The following is a 22,360-nucleotide window of genomic DNA, read 5'->3' as shown; positions in this document are numbered from 1 at the left end:
GATAACTGGAAGTTACGCACTTCCTCAATAGAGCGAGGTAGATGGGTGAGAAACCTGTTAGAATTAGAAGTAATTTTCAAAATAAACCTATTTCAAATTTTATTCCCAAATTTTGACCCACTTCAAACTTTATTACGAAAATCAACCCAACTTGTGCTTTGCAATGGTCAATGTTTCAGGTTCGGTACAAAAGATTAGGGGAGTTTTTATGAGACACATTATAGTTAAGAGGTTTTTTTTTTAAAATTGCACCAAAATTGAGAAAGGTTATCTATAATACCCCCCATAAGAAGGGGCTTTTGTCAAATTGAATCGGTTGGGTGGGTTTTTAAGACAATCCCCATAGTTGAGAGGGTTTTTAAAAATAAACTCTTTTTTAAACATGGCTTATTCATAATTTGTCCATCAAAATTTTAATAATTTAATATTAGTCCCTAAAAATTATGAGCATTTTCAAATATGTGAGGGCATAACATAGAATTTTTTGGTAGTTAGAATCAAGGAACTAATATCTAAATAACATTTACATATTTGTTCTTATAGGCATTGCATTAAATATCGATCGATATATTGCCTTATCGGCTAATATATTGGGTTAAAGACTTTATATATCTTGATAATATTTTATGTTGTTTGCTTTTGTTTGGTGATTTTTTGATATATCAACCAGTATCGAAAATATAGCCGATATATTCCTCTGAAAATATCAAGAAAATTGTGTCACTTTTAATTTGATTTTGGGCTCGGTTTTGGATTGTGTTTGGGAAACAAAATTGGAACTCACAAAACCCATAAAGGCTACAATTCTTCTCCTAAATTTCTCCACTTTCAGCTATCCCAAACCTTAAGCATATATCTTGATGCAAATTCTTATATTTAAAATTCATTAATATGTTAGATTACATATTATAATGTAATGTTATGTATGAATATTATCTCATATGACACCCAGTATTATATACATCTCCCTATTTCCTAATCCGATATCTTATATTTTATTTGTTCAATATTTATTTGATATCCAACACCCTGTAGTAGTCATTCGAAAGCCTCTTCTAAAGTTTTCTAAGTGAAATATATACTTTCAGGAAACAATTCAAAATCTTGAGACTCATTCAAAATACGATGTTTTAATTTTTCCACATCTTCTCTATACAATACAAATATAAGCTGCGCATCTGGCTTCATATTGTATGATGAATATTATTTATCAATGAGATCATATGCTATTGTTTGTGGATAACAAAGGTTTCAAATATTTTATAACCTTAACGAACTTAAATACCTTATAGTTGACCAAAATTATATTATATATATGCCTCCACTTTTTTTTAATTTTAGATAATGTATCTTAGCACACTTAAATATCTTAATATTTTCTAAAATTTTATGCTTGTATCTTCAGTTCTGTACCTAAACATTAGGATGCTCTTTGTAATTCTCTACAGTGTCATGGTATAATTTCAGAACAATTCTATGTTTCCTACTATTTTCATAAATACTTTATTAACAAAAAATTATCTATTAATATTTTATTACATTATTAATAATTAATATGATGTAGAGTTTTACAGTAATGTTGGAAGTTTTAGGGACCAAATTATACAAACTTAAAGTGACATATAATATAATTAAACAATGATAATTAATTTAGTTTAGTTAGTACAAATTATACAAACTTAAAGTGACATATAATATAATTAAACAATGATAATTAATTTAGTTTAGTTAGTATTGGAAGGTAATATAAAAAAAGAACATATAATATAATTAAACAATGATAATTAATTTAGTTTAGTTAGTATTGGAAGGTAATATAAAAAAAGAACAAGGGTAATATAGTCATTGAAAAAAAATTCCACAAAACTCCCTCTTTTCCTATTTCCATAAATACTTTATTAACAACGAATTATCTATTAATATAATATTCTACATTACTAATAATTAATATGGTGTAGAGTTTTACAATCACATTAGAAGTTTTAGGGACCAAATTATACAAACATAAAGTGACATATAATATAATTAACAAACAATGATAATTAATTTAGTCTAGTTAGTATTAGAAGGTAATATCAAAAAAGAATAGGGGTAATATAGTCCTTGAATTTTTTTTCCATAACTCCCATTTTTAAAGGGAGTATGATATACATATATTTATTCAGGACGTGTGCTCAACTATGAATCAAACCATAACTAAAAGTTAATGTGAATATGAATCAAACCACAAGTAAAAGTTTAATGGACATATTGTAAGTAAATTCATATGCAAAATTCATTCGAAAATTAAATGATTACTCAGCTTTTGAAGATTTCAAGATACTAATAAATAGAGATGTTGTACTTGATCAATGTGTTTATAACTCACAAATAGTAGATCACGTGGTTACAGCCTGGGTTAAAGAAAACAATGACAATATTTCATTTGAGAGAGAGATTATTGAGTTGATGATCAATCCCAAAAAGACTTTATTTTTTTTATTTTTATTCTATTTTTATCAATTTAAATAATAATGAAATTCAACCACGTGGATTGCACGTGTATAAGAACTAGTATATATATAAATGATTATGATTTGAAGAGTGATTCTAGCTGTCAAATAAGAAACATAGAGGACCCAAATTCAAACTGTATTCGTGTGTTATTGGATACGAACGTTTCATTTTTTATGATGTTTCAGGCAGAAAATTTCTTTTTTCTCAAACTTGTATTCATCTTTCACAGGAGCAACATAGTACTCTTCTTCGTACATTATGCCTCCTGACCCGACCCGACCCGACCCGTTAGCTGCTCAAACCCCATTTCCTCCCCCTCTCTCTCTCTCTCCCCAAAACCCCATCCCCCCTCCCTCTGCAATTTCGCGCTCTAGGGTTTTGATCTTGATCTCAGATTCAATTTTTGAAGGAAAAAAAAATGGGCCTCGGCGGAGCTTTACGCAGCATCATACGCCCCTTATCTCCATCCTCTCGTCAACTTCTTCCTCTTTCTCGTTCTCACCAACTCGCCCCCAAATTCTCGCCTGCAAATTTTGGAGGCGGTAGGATCCAACCCCCTTTCTTCTCCAACCGGCAGTTGATCTCGTCGCCGGAGAGAAATTACTCGACCTCAACCAGCAGCTTGATCCTCGGCAGCCTCACTGATACCCGGTTGCCGAAGAGACGGCCCGGGACTGCACCTCGACGGAAGAGGGCCAGCCTCAAACCCCCAGGTTCGCATTCTGACGACCCATTACGGAAAAGATCGAGTCTTTAGCTTCGAAATTGCTTGCGGTCGAACTGACAGCCGTGCTTTTATTTTCGGAAAAAAAGGGTGGAGAATATACAAGTGAGAAAATGTACACATAAACAACCTTATGGCAGTACTTAACTGAACTTGTGTAATGTTATTAGTGGGATTAGCCTGCGAGGAATTCGTAGCCCTAGTTTTTAATTGTACGCATCCTTGAATAATGTAGGGTAGAAACTTATTTAATATTTATCATTGTGAAACTACAAGTTGTTGCCTGGGACTAGAGAAACTGGGACGCGGTTAAATTTAAGCATCGAGACCAGTTGGTACGCGATTCGCCATAGCATCTTTATTACAACGTTCTTTTAAAATCGTGGGTTTAAACCTCATTAATGACATAACTAAATACTTTATACAAGTACCTCGATGACCCTCTTCTCTCCTTTGCGTATACATGAAGTCTTTGCGCTTCAAGTGACATATTTCCTTTGGAGTTAAGCTATTGACATTGTGGTGGGAAACTGCAGGACCTTATGCTTGGGTGCAGTATGTGCCTGGGGAACCGATACCGAGAAGTCGCCCCAACAAAGGAAGTGTCAAAGGAAGGAAGGAGAAGAAGCGCATTGCTCAGCGGAAGGCATTCATATTGGTATAGCTTTGCTCATTCTGTTAGCTGATGATTGCCTTGGCAATTGTATTTTCCATCTTTTTTGTTCGTTGTGTCGACATGATATTACTGATGTTACAGAAGAGATGAATCTTACTAGAGCTGAATCGTGATCTTGTTGTTTTGTTGATTATTTCTACTATTTTCCTTAGAGATGGACCTCCATTCTTGTTTCGTGTTTTTCTTCTCTATGTTAACGTAATTTGCGATCTACTTCCTAGTATTGTTATATACGTTTATCTTTCTTCTCGCGGTTAATAGGAGGCTAGTCTACTGTTGGTAAATTATAAAATCTGCTGCTTGAAGAGCCATGAGTGACATATTCTAATGATGACGTACACTGCCTCCTTCAGCTGAGTTGATGCTAACTTTATTTAGGTTTTCAATCTCATGTTCATTTGTCTTCTGGTGTTGTGTGGTTCCTTAATTACTGTTCTTTTTTTAGTCACCCCATAAACTTTTGGGACTACTACTTGTTTTTATAGTGCTTGGATTCTGCAGTTATCATCCTTTTGAAGTACATCTACAGTGTTATCAATGCGCAGCGCGTGATGCGGAGCCTGACTTTACACACACATGTGCAAGGCGCAACGCGATGCACTCGCCCGAGTGAAGCGAGGCGCACACGGACGCATATTTTTTAAGATGGATAATCAAACACGAAAGAACATTCTTATGAAATTTCACATAAAAATATATTAAGATATATAATATGTACTACCAAATCACAAATTAGGTCTTAACTCTAATGCTAACACACTCAACATAGTAGCTATCATAATTTTCCAAATCAAAAATCAAATCAAGACTAATATCGAGGCAAAATCAAATAGTAATTGAGAATTAGTTAGGGTCCTCAATTTGGCTACTAATAAAAGGGTCTAATGGGCACATTTTACCTCTTGGGATGTGGGTTATCGGATATAAATATTAAAGACTCGTTTGAAATGTTAAAGTACAAAAATGTATAAGGCTATGCTTTGCATGCATGTGCTTGCAGGGTGCAAAAGGCACCGCTACATTAGATGCAGGGCACTACGCTACTGTCCTGCATTGCATGGGGGCATGAGGCATGCATCTTTGATAACTCTATATGTACATTTCCCCTGATATTTGGTTTCCTCTCTTGCCCATTCAACTTAACTTGTTTGTTCTTCATTTTGGTAATTTAACAAACTTTTCTAGTGCTATTTTATGATAGCTAATTTTGAATAAGAAGCCACATAATTATTTTCTTAGTAATCACAGTCTGGGTGATATTTGTGCATGACAGTCCGAGAAGAAAAAACGTAAAGCTCAATTTGCAGAGTCTAAAAAGAAGAAAGCTATGGAAAGGATAGAGCGGAAGATGGCTGCGGTGGCAAGGGAAAAAGCTTGGGCTGAACGATTAAAAGAACTGCAGAAGCTCGAAGAAGAGAAAAAGGCTGCTATGGCTTGAGAATGACAGAAGAGCTTTGAAGAGGTAAACATTACATTCTAGTGCTAATTTATAAAGTATACAGTGAGCCTTAATGTAGGGAAGAAAGATCCTTGCTCGATGTAGTAAGAAAGTTCCTCATATTTCAATCTCATACTATTATTGGTTATACTCCACTAAGTGTAAATGCTTGCCCAAATGTCCATTATGAGGGGTCTTGGCTTGTCCCTAGACACAGCATTCATAAATTCATACTGTTTTAACCAAGCTGTCTTACCACCATAGGTCATTAAGTTGCCACAGAAAAGGGAAAAATGGGTCGGTTCTCCATTGAGATGCATCCCTTCATCCATCCCCTAACCCCCTCCCACACCCAACCGAGAATGAAAACCCACATACGCACACGAATGCAATTTTATGTCCCTCTGCAAGAAGAAAGAACTGACAGAGTTTCCCAATAGTATTTAACTACATCTGCTTAAATTTAGTTGCCATGAACATTAATTTCCCTTGATTTAGGAAATTTGTTAGGTTGTTTTCTTCGATATTGTACTGCTAAGTTGGCATAATGAAATTTCAACGATTGTAAGTTGCCTAAATTTTGATACCCAGATCTGGATATGACTGTTAATTCAAATAATATATCAATTGCTAAATCACGCCAGATCTTATATATCCTTATTCTTGTTCGCAAATCAATAAGGGAGCCTTGGCTACTCTCTGGCCCCCATAAGGCCTTGGACCCTAGGTGCCTGCTTATGCTATTTTCCAAAATAGTGCGAATAAAAACTTCTGGCTAGTTTTATGTATAATTCCCACTGTTCATCTATTCTCACTTTTCTAAATTGCGTGGAAGATTAGTTTTCAGAACTTTGAATCATGCTATTTGATATATTCTACTCTAATGTTACCTATTTATTATTTAGCTTTTCATAGGAGATAAATATTATTATTATTATTATTTTTTTTTTGGGGAATCATGTGACTTTGTGACACCAGGCTAAACGTACAAACTCTCTTCTTTGAAATTTAGTTTTAATTTTGTGCAACATCTTTTCCCCCGCTACACTCTGTCCTGTTGCTTATTCTTTTATTTGTTTCGTTCATGCAGTATTTTCACTGAGAATGGGGACCCTTGGAAGAGCCTATTTGGATGAGTTTTGATGTTCAGCATGGCCGTTTCTTGTAAGCTTAGTGATTCTAATTTTGCTTCCTGTCTGATACGGAACAGATTAGACTGCTTAAGTTTTAGGAGATAAAGAGGGAGTTCTGTTTGTGCTTAATTTGTTTCTAATGTTTATTCATGCATTTTGGTCATTTGGCGCTTTTAGAAGTTGAGATTTTTCAATCAACTTATGATGTGATAGTGCAAGACACTGCTCTACCTTTTCGTCGGATAATCATCTGATTTGCTTCTGATAGTTGTCTACAAAAATGCAATAGATAATTTGCACGTAGCAAACCTTAAGCAATAAGGATGTGCTTTGCTCGACTACTGACTTGTGGAGGTAATAAAAACATAAGTTGCCCAGAATGTATAATGTGTAATGTGTAATGTTGGAGACACAATTCATCATTGTGATTAACATCGAAGTTGATCATGTGTCAATTTTTTAATTTATTATTGCTCCTGTAAAATATTTTAAGAGAAGATTGTTTCTTTGCTCCACATTGAGGTTTATTTTTGAACCCTTCCCTAACTTGTCTTAATGTTTTCCTCGAAGCTCGTTTGTTAGCTCTATGACCTTTTATCAATCTGTATTATTAGGACATATTTTTTCATGTGATTTCCTCTCCTTCAAACCTAGTCAAGATATCATAGTTTTACAAGCCAAAAAAGATCGTATGAAGTTTTTATTAGCAAATTTTCCTAAGATAATATTTTTATTTATTTAGATAAACTGAGGAGAAGGGATTGAGTAATTTTCATTTATTTAGATAAACCTTCATGAGAAAATTTTTAAAATTGAAATCTTTTCATTTAGATAATTGAGAAAGAAATGATTTGGGTAATTTACAATAAGAATTATGATGAAATACATGTCAATAAAAATATTTAGAATTTTTTTTTTGTTTATATTGAGAAATAGAGAAAGTTTTTTGGGTGTGAAGTTCTAGTACAAGATATTAGATGATCACAAAACAATTTTTTAAATAATTTTTGTTGATCATTTAAATAATTGGGAATAAATGGTCAACAATTCTAAACTAACGAAGATTTAGCATCAAAACGTAGTACCAGAAAATCTTCTTAATTTTTTTCTAGGCATCCGTATAAATTAAGGACATACCTTTTGAATTATTAGAAGGGCTACCATAGAGAGTTGATTACCTTTTAGGTAGGGGTAATTAGAGAGTAAGCTTTGAAGGAGGGCTTCTCTTAATAATTCAGAAGCGTAAAACGTTAATAAAAGTTAATGAGAGGGATAAAAGAAATTAAATTTAAGAGCAACGATGCCATATAACACTTTCCTAATAGGAAAAAAAAGCGGATATATTTGATAAGAAATTTTATCTTTTTATCTAAGCGAGAATGAACATTGTTCTAATGTTCTAATGCTTAATATTCTTAAACTTTAACACGAGTTGATGACATACCGATAGAATATCAGCAAAATATCCATGCACTCCTTTTCTCCACTTTATTGGAGCATCAATTAATTTACCTGGAATTTTGCTTCTGTGTTTCTGTTTGCACTTTCTTGTGCTGAAATGAACTGGTGCCGAGTGCAACTGTGCAAGTGATTGTATACCCTCATGCCGGAAGACATAAATATGAAACTGGCAACTTGTAAACGTAATGTATTCAATTATATAATATTCAAATCACAATCTTTGCTTGCAAGAAGAACATAATTCTAATCACACTTCTGCGCTCATACACAGAACCATGCCATGGAAATTTTAATCTGCTCTTCTAACATTACACAAGAATGGTAGCTAGTAAAGCTGGTCCCTCCTGTCGCGCCACCACCTCCACCTGTAGTAGGGTAAAAAAAACACAAAACAGTTATCAACGGATCGCTATCTAATCCTTGTGTTGGATGATAGTTTGGAATTTACATTATTTTGCTATGGAGATCGCATACTTTTAATCTCCATGTTTGAATTTTTTTATTGTACAACTTGATATTTGTATCTGATAGCCTGTCCATATAATATGCCAGTAACTATTACAGCTTTGTCTAGCATTTGCTTCATTTTTGAAAGAGGTATGGAGGCAGTCCGGAGAAAATCCCCCCCCCCCCCTCCTGTGATTATGCAGCTGCATTCGCCTAGTATTCAAAGAAGTGTCTAGAAGTATTTCATCAGGGTTGCAGCAACCACTATCGTCGCAATGAAGGCTGGGGAGGAAATACGCCCGGCCACCGCTTCTCCTCTACTTCCTCGCTTTTTACCGCTGCTATCTGCTGTTCACATCTTCTCCTCTACGTCCATGACTCAAACTTCTCCTGTGTATAATTAACTTTGCAGTTTTGAGTGCAGCCGCCACCGGGTCGGAAACCCCATTACTACCCACTAAAACACAACTGCTGCTTCCCCCAGTTAGTATTCGGTCCGGATACTGCTCGGATATGATGCTTACCATATCCATATCCGCTTACCCATCTCGGATACGGGTACGGATATACCTCGGTAAGAAAAATTCATATCCATATCCGCTAAAATCGGATATGGTTACGGATATAGATGGAGATATATAAACGGATATGTATGCGGATACAAAACGGATATGAGAAAACTAGATAGTATTGAGAAAAATATAGTTCATGTGGTACAAAAGAGGTCATTAATAAGTTCATTATAACTAAAAAGCTAAGATTAGACATCCTGATCATCAAAATTAACCACAAATCCATAATTTAAGAATCGAAACTATCGTAAGAGTATGACTAATATGTATTAGGATATTTTGGATATGGATACAGATATTTCATTACAAAACCATATCAATAACCATATCCTATCGGTTATAGATTTGAGTAACCATATTCACATCCTAACGGATACGGTTACGGATATCAATAACCATATCCTATCGGTTATAGATTTGAGCAACCATATTTTCTTGCATACGGATACGGTTTAGCACCCCTAGTACACAGCCTTGCCATTAGGGGTGCTAAACCGTATTCATATCCGAGGAAATATCCGTAACCGTATCCGTTAGGATAACCGTATCCGTTAGGATATGGATATGGTTACTCAAATCTATAACTGATAGGATATGGTTACGGATATGGTTTTGTAGCGAAATGTCCGTATCTGTATCCGAAATATCCGAATACATATTGGTCATACTCTTACGATGGTTTCGATTCTTAGATTATGGATTTGTATTTAATTTTGATGATCAAGATGTCTAATCTTAGTTTTTCAATCATAATGAACATATTAACGAACTCTTTTGTAGCACATGACTATTTTTCTAAATACTATCTAGTTTTCTCATATCCTTTTTGTATTCGGATACATATCCGTTTATTTATCCACATCTATATCCGTAACCGTATCCGATTTTAGCGGGGATATGAATATAAATTTTTCTTACCAACATATATCCGTACCCGTATCCGTTTCGGAGATGGGTAAGCGGATATGAATATAGTAAGTGTCATATCCGAGTCGTATCCGCTCCAATAACACCCCTACTTGCCAATGCTGGTCTCCCTCCTTGCCGAAAGCCCTGAGACCGGTTCAAACTGGCTCCTCTTCTGCATCTCAGGCTTGACTATGTGCTTGCTGGTAATTGGCGCTCGCTGCACCCCTGGAACTAGCAACGCCTGTATATGTCCTTTGCTGGAGGATAATATAAAATGGCGTCCCTGCTGAGGAGCCTCGATACGCTTGCTAGCATGGCAGCTTGCTCCGGCAACGATGAGAATCCGGTTTGTATTCTGCTCCCGTACGTCCCGATCGCCATAACTTTGTAGAGGAACCTCTTGAAAGGCTTGATTGGGGAGAGCAACTCGAGCGCTACCTACTGTCAAAAGTGCTAGCACTAGTCTACGTGGTAATTAAGTATCAAAAATTTCTTAAAAAGCGGTTAAGGTGTTTGTTTGAACTATACTTAATTACAATTTTTGTTAAAAGATAAAAAGGTATAAATATTATATAAACTAAAAAAACGCAGAAGCCAAGCGTTCTCGGGTTGCTTCTAAAAACACTGTCGTAACAGCAGAAGCAGTTTTAATAAGCATACCAAATTTTCTTTTTTTTGCCAAACATCATTATTGGTTGCTTCTTTAACAATACCGATCTGGCTCGTAGTCCTTTAAATCTTAGTATTTGCTAATTAGTACATCAAATCATCATTTTTCTTTCGAATATTGCGCCCCTCTGATAAAATTCATGTGAGTTTCCCTAACTCTAGGTGGATTATACCTTAACCAGACATCTAGAATCACCTAATTGCCCTTATGTATACCTTGAACTCTCAAGTAACCCAAAGTTCATTTCTTCCACAAATTCTCCCGCTTTATGAAATGGAGGATTTGTCTTATGGACTGTGGGTATAAACCTTTTACGAAATGGGTTGGTAAGCTTTTAAATTATAATGTCAAATATTGGTAGGAGTATAACAAGAAAACCATCAATTTCTGTTTGAGCTAACAAAATTTCACACTCATAATAACAACAGGGACGAATTTGTAATAAAAATGAGGATTTGAGAGTCTTAAGGAGCAAATGCTGAGTTTGAGGGACTTATTGGCAATTAAGACTGATTTAAGAAACAAATAGCAATTATCCCTTTTGTATTTTGAAGGGTTATCTACAATTTGGCACTCTTTAACCTTATAATAGATATTTAGACTTTGAAACTCTAAAATTCTTTTGAAACATCAATACCCCAAACTTTACACTTCTTCAATTTCATACCCCAGACGTTCCACATTTTTTAACCTTGGTAACTCAAAGTTCACACAAATATCCTAAAGTTTAGGGGACCACAGTGTCAAAAACAAAACTTTGGGTATCATCAAATTTAAAAAGGTGTAAACTTCGAAGCAGATGTCAAAAATAAAACTTGGGTATCAAAAAAGTAAAAAAAAGAAATGCCCAAGAGTTGTTTGTCATTGGAGCAGTCTACAGACTGAAGAATCAGATAGCTATGGTAGGCAGCACTGCCACTGGGAGTGAATCTCAACGAAAACTTCGCTTACAAATTACAGGGTAACATTTCAAATGATTGATATTAAAAAAAAAAAAAAAAAAAAAAAAACTGGATGTAAAAGAAACTTCATTCAATAGATATTAGCCTGTGAAAGAATAAAAATACATACAGAAGCGCCTATCCGCTGCTTCTCTCTCACCTTCACCCCCAAAATCAAATCAAATGATGGCACCACTAATTGTGCGGCTTATGAAAATTTGAACAAAAACCACCATTATTACTAACACTATCTGGAGGGCGCAAGCCCCCTCTGAGATCACTCCTCACATTCCCCGCCTCTAAAATGTGAGGCCCGTTCCTCATGTTACCTCGAAATCCGCGACCAAACTTTTGGTGGGGCCAAAATCTCTGAAACCTCGGGTTATCGTTCCACCTCTGTTGACGGGGAAATTTCCTTCCGTATCCTTTGTTAGGCCACCGCAATCTACCGTTGAACTGTGAGTTCCTAAACCCAGTTTCGGTCATATCTGGAGCTTCCCCAGATGTGCTTGGAATTGTGTCGTTGGTTTGATGAACGCGTCGCCTTTTTTGCCTAGGATTGGGTTGCCCCCTTGGATATGATGGCAACGGAGGGTAAGGATAAAAGGGCATTCCGGGTGCAACTGCCCAGTTTTGGTTAGTCTGGCTGCCTCCGGTTTCAGGGGTTCCAAGTTGCTGCATGAGAGCAACCGGCATACCAAATGACACGGTCATTTGAGAAAGGTATATTTCCTGAGGATGACCTGTAAATACTTCACCTGTAATCAAAGCAGCTTCAGAAGAAAATGGAGAGTGGTGATTCTTCTGATGGGGCTCAAATCCAGGAGGCCCTTCAGCATCAACGAATCCAGGAGGGCCCTCATCTAGGAATCCAGGGGGTCCATCATCTAGGAATCCAGGGGGTCCTTCATCATTACTTAGGAATCCAGGAGGTCCTTCATCATTGGCGAATCCAGCGAATCCAGGAGGCCTTTCATCATCAAGTTGCATTAAATCCTGGGAACTACCGACTTCACAGCAGGTGCGATTATCCCCTCTTTCAGCCCCATATTTGTGCTTTGAAACTTCGAGAGAAGAAGTTTGCTCTGATAGTGCCAATGTGCACTTCATAAACTTTGAACTAGTTTCTAAATATTGTAGGCCTGCACTGGTAACATCTGATGGAGTATCCCACCTACTTTTCCTTTTGCGGACCTTTGTCCCTCTTGCTGAACTGTTATCACTCAGAGGGACATTGATGGACAATTGCTGACTATGTGAAGAGGCTTCACCATGAGTATCAACTTTATTAGAGGATGTTGGTGAAGGGTCTGGTGCACTAATGACAATTGCATCAGTATCCCTTTCCCTGGAAACCTGCTGCCGTTTAAGTTTAGGTGATTGAATCCAAGGGTGATAGGGTACGTGCCGATCCAACTTGCTATCATCTCTATCAGATGGCTCAACTCTTCTGATGTGTCGAGGAATCCATTTATCTCGGAATTCACGTGCAATTTTGTGGACCTGCAATGATACATGGAGAAAACCAACCTCAAAACTCAAAGAAAATAAGAGACCATATAAAAATAAACATCTTTCTTATCACTTTGTTTCTACATAGCACAACAATTGAATTTTTCACTTCCTATGTCAGATGCGAACAGGTTTCACTCACCAATGATATTCATTTTGCCACTAGATGTTGACCAAGGTTTGAATTTCTTCCCTGACAGTTTAGATTGAATCCTATACAGTAAATCCTAGTTTTATGGTGCTGTAAGATCAGAGTAATTGGGTTCATTCTCATACTGTACTCCCAGCAAATATTGGGGTCCATTCACACATGGTATCCATAACACTCCCAGCACATGTTTCCTTATTGATGTTTCTCACCAGGTCCATTTGGATCCCAAAGATGAAAGGATCATTTACTTCTAATTTGGAAAGGAGAAACATTTTACCATATACAAATTGCGCAGAGGCATTAACATAGTACTTGAATAAAAGCTAAATATAAGTCGCATGACACAATAGCACTGCTACAATTTCCAAAAGTCGCGTTCGTTTACAATGGAAGTCAGGGAGAATATCACCTGCTTGTGTCGTGGATTAAGAATGACGAGCAGTTATCAAAGGCACAAGCACCTCATCAATTAGGTATTATGTAAAATTTGCCTGTGACAACTATCAATATGACTCGAATATCTCCATACAACAAAATGTAGGTAAAGAAAAAGATCAGGTAACAGGGGAACAAACATCTCAACAAGGTATAACTTTATAAATGTCATAGAGTCATACCAGCTTATCTTCATGATTTGCTAACTTCAGTATTGACTCCTTGAAGCTGCATCGAAAAAAAAAAAGAACACAAGTTACAAACTTATGCTGGTAAGGGATAGGACGCATAATAGAACATGACTATCTAGATAATAGCCAAAAATCAAAAGGATCTACATACACATATCAAGTATAATCAAAGAGTCCTAGGTGGTTTAATCTAGGCAAGGAGGCACACACGCTTTAAAACAGATTAATATGTTTCTGACACTTTCCTGACATGTATGGGCACACAGCCGGCACATGGTGGGTTTAAAAAGAAGCACCACATTAGATTTGTGACATGTTCAAGAGAAATTACAGTGCGCACGTATCATACATGTGGTCATGATGAGCTCAAATAAACATATAAAGATCCTTTGGCATCGGTTAAACACCATTTTACCCCAATCACAACACTTCCAAAATATGTTAATGGCTCCATGTTGTGTTTTATTAGGTAAGGTGCAGATTTGGACTTCCATATATTTTTTCCCCCTTTGGTTCAAATACTTATTTTAGAATCTCATTCTAATTATGAAGCCTTTTTTCTAAAGTACTAAAACATGTTTTATACACTTGTGTGGCTACAAACTTTGGTGGACATCAACTTAAGTTGATAGGAGTCTTGCTCTCTCTCTCTCTATATATATATATAAGATTAATGAGTATTCTTGTCATAGGAGGGGATTTCCTTCTTGACGCCTATGTGGCGAAATCCTCACCATCCTCATAAAGTAGGAGAGAATGTGAGTTGGTGCCTTGGTGGGGATTTATGCCTACTTTATGAGGATGGTGGGGATTGTGCCACATAGGCGACAATGAGTGAAATCTCTCTCTTATGACAAGGATACTCATTAATCTCTCTCTCTCTATATATATATATATAGAGAGAGAGAGAGATATTAATGGGTATCCTTGACTTGACAAGGAGGGGATTTTTCTCCCTGACAATGACGTGACACAATCCCCACCATGTGAAAGAGAGAGAATAAAGTAGGAGAGAGAATTTCACATGGTGAGGATTATGCCACATCATTGTCAAGGAGGAAATCCCCTCCACATCAAGGACACCCATTAATCTCATATATATATATATATATATAGAGTAGAACTTGTGTCAACTTAAGTGGATAGTGAATAGTGTGTCCACCAAACTTTATATCCACTCATTTAACATATAAAAAGTCACTTCATATCATGCAAGGATCCCTAGGAAACATCTAAGGGTTAAAAAGTTTAGTGGATGTCCACTTAAGTGGACACAAGTTTTGCTCTATATATATATATATATATATATATATATATATATAAACTTAAGTGGACGTCCACTAAGTTTCTTATATATATATATATATATATATATATCTGATATATATATGAGAAAAATGAAGAACCTTGGTACCAAGTTGCTCCATGGAACTTGGTAGTGATGTGGATTGATCTGGCCCCTACATCACTATTCAAAAATAAAGCCTCAACCACTTTTCACCTATTCCAATGTAAATGTAGGGAGTTCGATGGAGCAACTTGATACCAAGTTTCTCCATTTTTCTCTCTATATATATATGTATGTATACATATGTGTATACATATGTATGTATATATGTGTGTGTGTGTGTGTATATATATAGAAAAACTTATGTCAACTTAAGTGGACGTCCACTAAGTTTCTTAGTCATTGATGATCACTTGATTGAGCTACATTGTGGATAATCCGCTCTGTTAAACTTGATCTACATATTCTAAAACCCCAACACACCAAATTTAGGGTGAACCCGTCGTGATTTGACCCTTCATCCACTCGTATCAATTTTAACGGTTTCGAATGAATAGAACTTTTTACATGGCTCGACGGAGGGTCAAACCACGACGGGTTCATCCTAAATTTGGTGTGTTGGGGTTTTAGAATATATAGATCAAGTTCAACGAAACGGATCATCCATAATGTAGCTCAATCAAGTGATCATCAATGACTAAGAAACTTAGTGGACGTCCACTTAACACCTTATGCACACCTGGATGCATGGATTAGGCTATTTCAATGGACGATCGGCTCCATTCATCATGATTTAAATGTCTTAAGAAATTCATAAATAAAAATCACGATGTTTCAAAACTTCTAACACATATTTTTTATTGTCTTTTTTAAGTGTTTTGTCGTAAAACCGTTAATTTTACAATTATTTGATGCATGAGTAATTACAATCCAACATGACTAGTTTTTTTGTTTATATATCATCCAGAAGATAAAGATCTAAATGAACAGAGTGGATTAACTAAAGTGATTGCACATAACGTAATTTTCAAGGTGCATCCTTAGATTCAATCTAAGGTGGCTCCTTAGAATCATATTTCCCTATATATATACTAGTGTGCACCATGTGCAAAGCACGACCCTCTATTTTTTTAAGTATTGCATTTTGAACTTACCTCCCTCTAAGTTTTATACATTTAATTTAATTATTATATGCTTAAAATTAGAAATTATATATACTCATCTATACTTAAAGGATGATCTAAGTTTTAATACATTTGATTTAGAAATCATATGTACTCCTTTATACTTAGAGGAGGATCTAAGTTTTAATACATTTGATTTGATTTACTGTTTATGATAAAGTAAAATGTTGTAGCATAAACAGTAATTTCAAAAATATATTGGGAGATTTGATTTACTATTTCTAGTACAGTAGTTTGCTGCAGCAGTCAGACCCGATGGGTCAATTTACTATTTACAGCACATTAGCTAATGTAGCATTTACTGTAGCAACAATAGTGATTCTCAGGATAGAGGCGGAAATTTTCAAAAAGACTACCAAGCTCTGTACGCAAAAGATAATAGTAGTGTATCAGCAGACTATATCCACAGTCATAACTGTGAAGATTCTTAATGGCCCTCAGGTTTCAAGACTGGTCTGAAAATAAAGGAAACCAGTATTTACTACACAAATCAACAGTGAGACAAATCATTAACAATTTATCAAGCTGTGAAGCCCAAATCCATTTAGGTATCTACTCCTCTATACTTGAAGGACTAGAGGAGGATCCAAAGATTTATTGTTCATGCTACAGTAAATACCTATGGCATGAGCAGTCAATATTTGGGTCCTCCTTTGCGCACAGTAAGTTTATTGTTCATGCTACAGTAAAATATAAAGCAATAGATATGATTTCTACTTTTAAGCATACAATAATCAAACCAAATGTATTAAACCTTAGAGAGAGGTAGGTTCAAAATGCAATGCTTAAAAAACAAGGGGCCGTGCTTTGCACGGGGTACACACTAGTCACGGTATAACCATAAATGTCTAGTCATATTTTATAACATGAGTCTCATTGGATAAATTTAATAAGTAAAAAGTTAAAGATTAGTCAATCAACACCGCTAAACCTAAATCCAACTTGATAAAGTTTTGATAGACAACCATTATTGAGATTACCGAAAGAACATAACTACAAATGAAGAATGTTCTCCTCGCTTTCATAGAAAGCCCCTCCATGAAAACTAGCTAATTTGCAGATCTACCTACTTTTATAGTAACTCATCTTGCAGAATCTAACGACTAACAAGAAGCCAAAAGATAATAGCCAGAAAAGAAGCCACCCTAGCAGCAGTAGAGAGGGGACAGCCTTCCCTCATGCTATATGAGCTGATGACCAACTAGTTCTCCCATGCTATATAAGCTGATGACCAACTAGTTTCCCCCCAAATACTAGCTTCCTTATAGGTGGCTCCCAATTGCCACCTCTGATGCAGTATTTTTGCAGGAGCTAAAACTGACTTTCACATACTCAGAATGACCATAAGCCGCATAACAATGAAATAGCAGAACAACCAGAAAAAGTAGGACCAAATAACAAATCGAGAGGGCCCAGCACTTATCCATGTGCCGAGAACATAACAGTTCCCAAGAACAGAGTATTTCCTGGGATCTATAAGTTATTTTGCTAAGAATTCTTTCCTTGTATTACAATGACATGGAATATGAAACTGCCATCTAACATGCACAGTTCTTCCAGATGCCCAAGTTCAAGTTTGGCAGAAGCACTTCCAGTGACAGTTCCATGCAACCTTATCAAAGACTTGCATAATGCCCTCTGTCAACCTTATCGCAATTATTTCCATACATCAGCTCTATATGCACCTTAAGAGGAGAAAAACCTAAATACATGCTTTATGAACTGAATTCAAGAACTGGCCCTTAGGAACTGAAATTTATGTTCTATTAAAGATTAAAAGGGGCATTAATCAGCTTAATGCCATTGCGCGCAACTTTGCTTGGAATTAAAACTAAAATAAATTAGTTGATGCTGATGAAGATAAAAACAGGAATACAACTTGAGTTCTGGAATGAGTGGTTATAATACTACATAATTTCTAACCTTTCCATTCCAGTACAAGGAGGAGGTTTGTTAATGAGCTCCAGAGTAAGGATTCCTGCGAGTGCAAGAAACTCAAATACCTGCAAGAAAAGCCATCGCAGCTCCTATTAGACATATTCAAAACCAAATAAGGGAAATATCTCTCTATGAAGATTAAGATAATTTTGTCAAATACTAGTGGATACTTCAACGACAAGGTTCCTATACCCAAAGCTGCTCATAACTCAAACTGTTACAAGTTGTCAAATCAACAACACAGCATATGACTCATCAAAAAGCAACCAAACATACGCAAAAGAAAGAATGGAAGTCATGAAGCAATATATCAGGGGGGGGAAATGAGAATCTGAAAGTTAAATTCAGAGCAGAAGAATTTTATTGAACAAATTTAGATGTGTTGCATTTCACTTATTGGAAAAAAGTAAATAATATGCTGTAGAACACACTGATATTACACTTTACACTTTTAATGATTCTTAATGAATTACTTTCATACTATTTAAGCAAAATACTTGATAATAGCAATCTTAAGCAACAGAAAAACTACATGCACTACAATGATCAGTGACAAAATGGTATTGAATTTTGAAAAACAATAATAACAAAAGAGAAAAAACCACCAACCTTAAGAAGCTTCCTGATGATGGGAATTCTGGTAAAGTTACCACGATTTTGCTTCATAATATTGTGTAGCATTTGCAGTCCTAAAGTACCAACAAATAATAGGAGAAAATATCACAATCTCATTTCTTCTGGGAATGACACACTTGACAAGATAACAAAGAAATATACACTACCATTTTTGTTGATTATATCTACCAAAACCTTCCGTGACTTTGTTTTCAGAACAGCATCAAGAATCAATGAAAGATCCCGTGTGCTAAGAGTAGAAAGAAATATAGGTGTTAAGCAAGATATTTTCCAAAAGTAATAACACTACTACTAGAATAATGCATCAGTCAAAAAAGAATTTTATACAACCTTTGGGATGCACATCCTCTAACATCCCCTCCTGCCGCAGTGACAAACAAAAGCTTCAAATATCCTCTAGTTGCATCCTGATAAAAGAAGCGAAGTCTTAGGAAAAAAATAACTTTTAGGTAATGAAATGGAACAAGGAAAAGACTATATATGAACTGTCGTAGTAGACAAGTGGGAAGAAACTAAGAGCAAGTGCATCAAGCTCCCAGTTGGGAGTCCTAGTCAGCAAGCTCTCAAGAGCTCTCAAGCATTTTGTAATAAAAAATTAAAAAAAAAAGCCTTGAGAGGTCTTCTTTATTTTATGGAGCTCCAACAAGCTCCTTGTTAGGAGCTCCAACAATATTAAAAAAACCCTTCTTCTACCAAAAAAACCACTCTTTTATTGCAAAGGTACAAAAGCAAGGAGTTTTTTGTATAAATTTTTTTTTTTAATAGCTTGGGAGCTCCCAAGCGCTCCACAAATTTGTGGAGCGCTTGGGAGCTCCGTGGCACAAGCCCCTAGGCTTTGTGCCACGGAAGCCCAAGGAGCTCCCGTAGGAGCTTGCTGGAGCAAGTCCAGCAAGCTCCCACCGCCACCTCAGCCTTAGGAGGTGGGGTGGGAGCTTGCTGCCCATGCTCTAAAATCATGGAGCTACAGTATAGAGTTGTGTCACAGGGCACCACTGTATTGTCTGTTTTCGTATTTACTTAGGACAACACTAATTAGGGTATAGGACACCACTAGGACAAAGTCCTAGATCCACCACTGACTAGAATAACCATAAGTGGTATACCAATTGTACACGACAAAAAGGAAATTGTGTCAGAAAGCCTGACCCTGTATAGAGGGAAGGATCGAAAGGTAAGCAGGAGATCAAAAAAATTGCAGGAGTAAGTGAATTTGGACAGATTTAAAAGTTGACCGACTTTGTACTAGAATAGAGCAGCGGAGGACAAAATAAGAGTATCACTATGAAGTTTAAAAAGGTGCAGGAAACTTATAGATGGAGGAAGTGAGGCCCAAGATAGAAGGTAGAAAGTTCATAGTTTTCACTGCTCAGAAAATAATTGGTGAGCAAAATCATGTGAAATACAACTTACATCAACGAAAAGAGCATGAACCAGAATTGGCGAGTTCTTTAAAGTTTAAGGTAACAAATAAGAGCATTTACTATGTGACTCATGGATGCTGGACAAGCAGGTTAACATGTCCTTGCAGAACGTGGGCATGTCGTATCTGCATATATAGTATCAGAATTTCTTTTAACACCTCACAAGTAGGGTTTAAAATATACAGGGAGAATAGACATAGAAAAGTTCCATTACTGACATGTCCGAGTGTATTATGCATGCTTGCAAGTTGCAATACAGTAAATGCTACTAACATAGTTAATACTACTAGGTAACATTTGGAAGAATCAAGAATGTATGCAAACCGTGCATATTAAGTCAATAATTGACAAATGATGTACACTATCATGCAAGTTGAAGGAAAAACCTTAAAGCCAAACTAAAACAGAATTCATGCTCAACTATATTTAAACGACATACAGCCAAAGTATGTCAAATTGTATGTTGTGCGGAGCCAAAAAATTACTTAGTCTGAGTACCGCCGTTACTGTAATAGTCATTAAAATAAATAGATCCAAGTTTTATCTCATAAAATAGATAAAGCTTATCAAACTCTACTTAAACATAAAATTGGAAGTTTCTTTCTGCAAAAAAAAAAACACTATTGATATGGGTAGATACAGGGTTATTAATGCTTTCTTGTAAACTAGAAGGGGAGGTTGTCTTCGTAAAGGTGTTGTTGAAATTTTAAGGTAGTAAATCTCTAATATTTCTTTTCCTTCTATTGAACTGTGAGATACAATGTGGGCTTTCGTAAAACATTTTAGTTTTTCAACTCTGAAATTTTATGGGCAGCTATAGTCAAGGATAAGATAATGTAAATTGTTGAGATGATCTGGATATGCAGGACAATAAATGGGTGTATCGGCTAGGAGTTAGGACTGACAATCTTTGTTGAACATGTTACTAGGATGAGGACCAACACAAACATTGATTGAAGAGCAATATATAACAACATAGTTGAAAGGATGCCACCAGAAAGAAAAAAAGGAAATCATATGGTTGACAACTTGCCATTGATGCAGCTTCGTAGGAACTTTTTTAAAAAATGAATAGGTTAGCAAAGCTATGTGAATGAAGGTTAATAATTGAAGCCCAAATGTTTGCTGCTGCTGCTGGATTCTGACTTAAAATAATTTCCATTAAATTAAAGATATAAAAATATGACAAGGGTAACGTATAAGCAGGAAGTAATAATTATCAAAGCTCAACCATCAGACATAAGATAAGACCATAATCCTTACTTCTATACTTAGGGAACGGTTTATCAACATCAAGCACTGTATTCCACATGCAAGGTATACGAATGGATAGAAACTTACTTTCTGCTTGCTAATTCCGCCATCTACATCTAACAACTCATTGAGTTTTTCTTCAACTGTATGAAAAAGAGGTGGATGTGTAAGATAGAAAGAGGTGTAAACCCTGGTACTACCATCAGATAAGAACATGCACTTACCTCCCTGAAAGTGACAACCGCCAGTGCCTATTGTCGATGTTTTGGTTTTGTCAGAGACCGGATGTTTCATGTTTGACCTGCCCCTTTTAATTGTACCTCTTGAATGAGATGATTTTTTAACAGAATTTGGTTTAGTTGTATTTGGCTTCTCTTCAAAAGGGTTAGTTGTTGATTTCTTGCTATTCAGAACATAGTTTGATGGAACTTCATTCACAGTACTTGATGCTTGTAGAGAAATTTCTTGTGGTTGAATGTCAGTTAATGATTTGCAGATTCTCTCTTCAACTTGAGTGCTATTCGAACTTAGTTCTGAGTCTCCTAATGCCTGAATGCCAGATATCAGTGTGGAGATAGTATTATCCAATTGCATAGGATCTAAACTTTTCAAAGAAATGTTCACTGGATTCACTTCAGGTATAGAACTGCACACATCCTCCTCATTTAGTACACCAGTTTGAGGCTCTAGGACTGCAGAAGAGCATGTGACAACAACATCTTCCCTCTCAACAGAAATGTCTTTATGTTTGGCAGCCTTCATATCACTCGCATTAGATAGAGAATCATTTAGATTTACCACTCTTTGACTATTTTTGCGGACAACCACAGGTTCAAAGTCCTCTTCATCTGAATCACCTTGGACAATAACTTCAGAGTTCAAT

At 36.0% G+C, this 22,360-nt stretch overlaps 2 protein-coding genes across 4 annotated transcripts in view; one reads left to right on the top strand and one right to left on the bottom strand.

The window, feature by feature from the left end:
• LOC109824597 lies at window positions 2,813–6,906 on the top strand. Its single transcript, XM_020391227.1, has 4 exons — window positions 2,813–3,209; window positions 3,757–3,878; window positions 5,170–5,358; window positions 6,425–6,906. The coding sequence occupies exons 1-3, from the start codon at window positions 2,915–2,917 to the stop codon at window positions 5,332–5,334; spliced, it is 582 nt and encodes a 193-aa protein (XP_020246816.1). The 5' UTR covers window positions 2,813–2,914; the 3' UTR covers window positions 5,335–5,358; window positions 6,425–6,906.
• The window catches only part of LOC109823801 (histone-lysine N-methyltransferase ASHH2), a 23,131-nt gene continuing 12,308 nt past the window's right edge, over window positions 11,538–22,360 (bottom strand). For all 3 annotated transcript variants that reach the window (XM_020390180.1, XM_020390181.1, XM_020390182.1), the window contains exons 10-17: window positions 21,702–22,360; window positions 21,565–21,620; window positions 19,133–19,209; window positions 18,949–19,031; window positions 18,776–18,855; window positions 18,152–18,231; window positions 13,748–13,793; window positions 11,538–12,970 (exon numbers count right to left, since the gene is read on the bottom strand). The exon at window positions 21,702–22,360 is cut by the window's right edge and continues 80 nt beyond it. In XM_020390180.1, the coding sequence (XP_020245769.1) occupies window positions 11,663–12,970; window positions 13,748–13,793; window positions 18,152–18,231; window positions 18,776–18,855; window positions 18,949–19,031; window positions 19,133–19,209; window positions 21,565–21,620; window positions 21,702–22,360 (2,389 nt within the window). In that variant the 3' untranslated portion in view covers window positions 11,538–11,662. The remainder of the gene's footprint in view (window positions 12,971–13,747; window positions 13,794–18,151; window positions 18,232–18,775; window positions 18,856–18,948; window positions 19,032–19,132; window positions 19,210–21,564; window positions 21,621–21,701) is intronic.

Source organism: Asparagus officinalis, chromosome 9 (genome assembly GCF_001876935.1).
Source record: "Asparagus officinalis chromosome 9, Aspof.V1, whole genome shotgun sequence".
Lineage (NCBI taxonomy): Eukaryota > Viridiplantae > Streptophyta > Magnoliopsida > Asparagales > Asparagaceae > Asparagus > Asparagus officinalis.
This window is presented reverse-complemented; position numbering and strand designations above follow the sequence as displayed.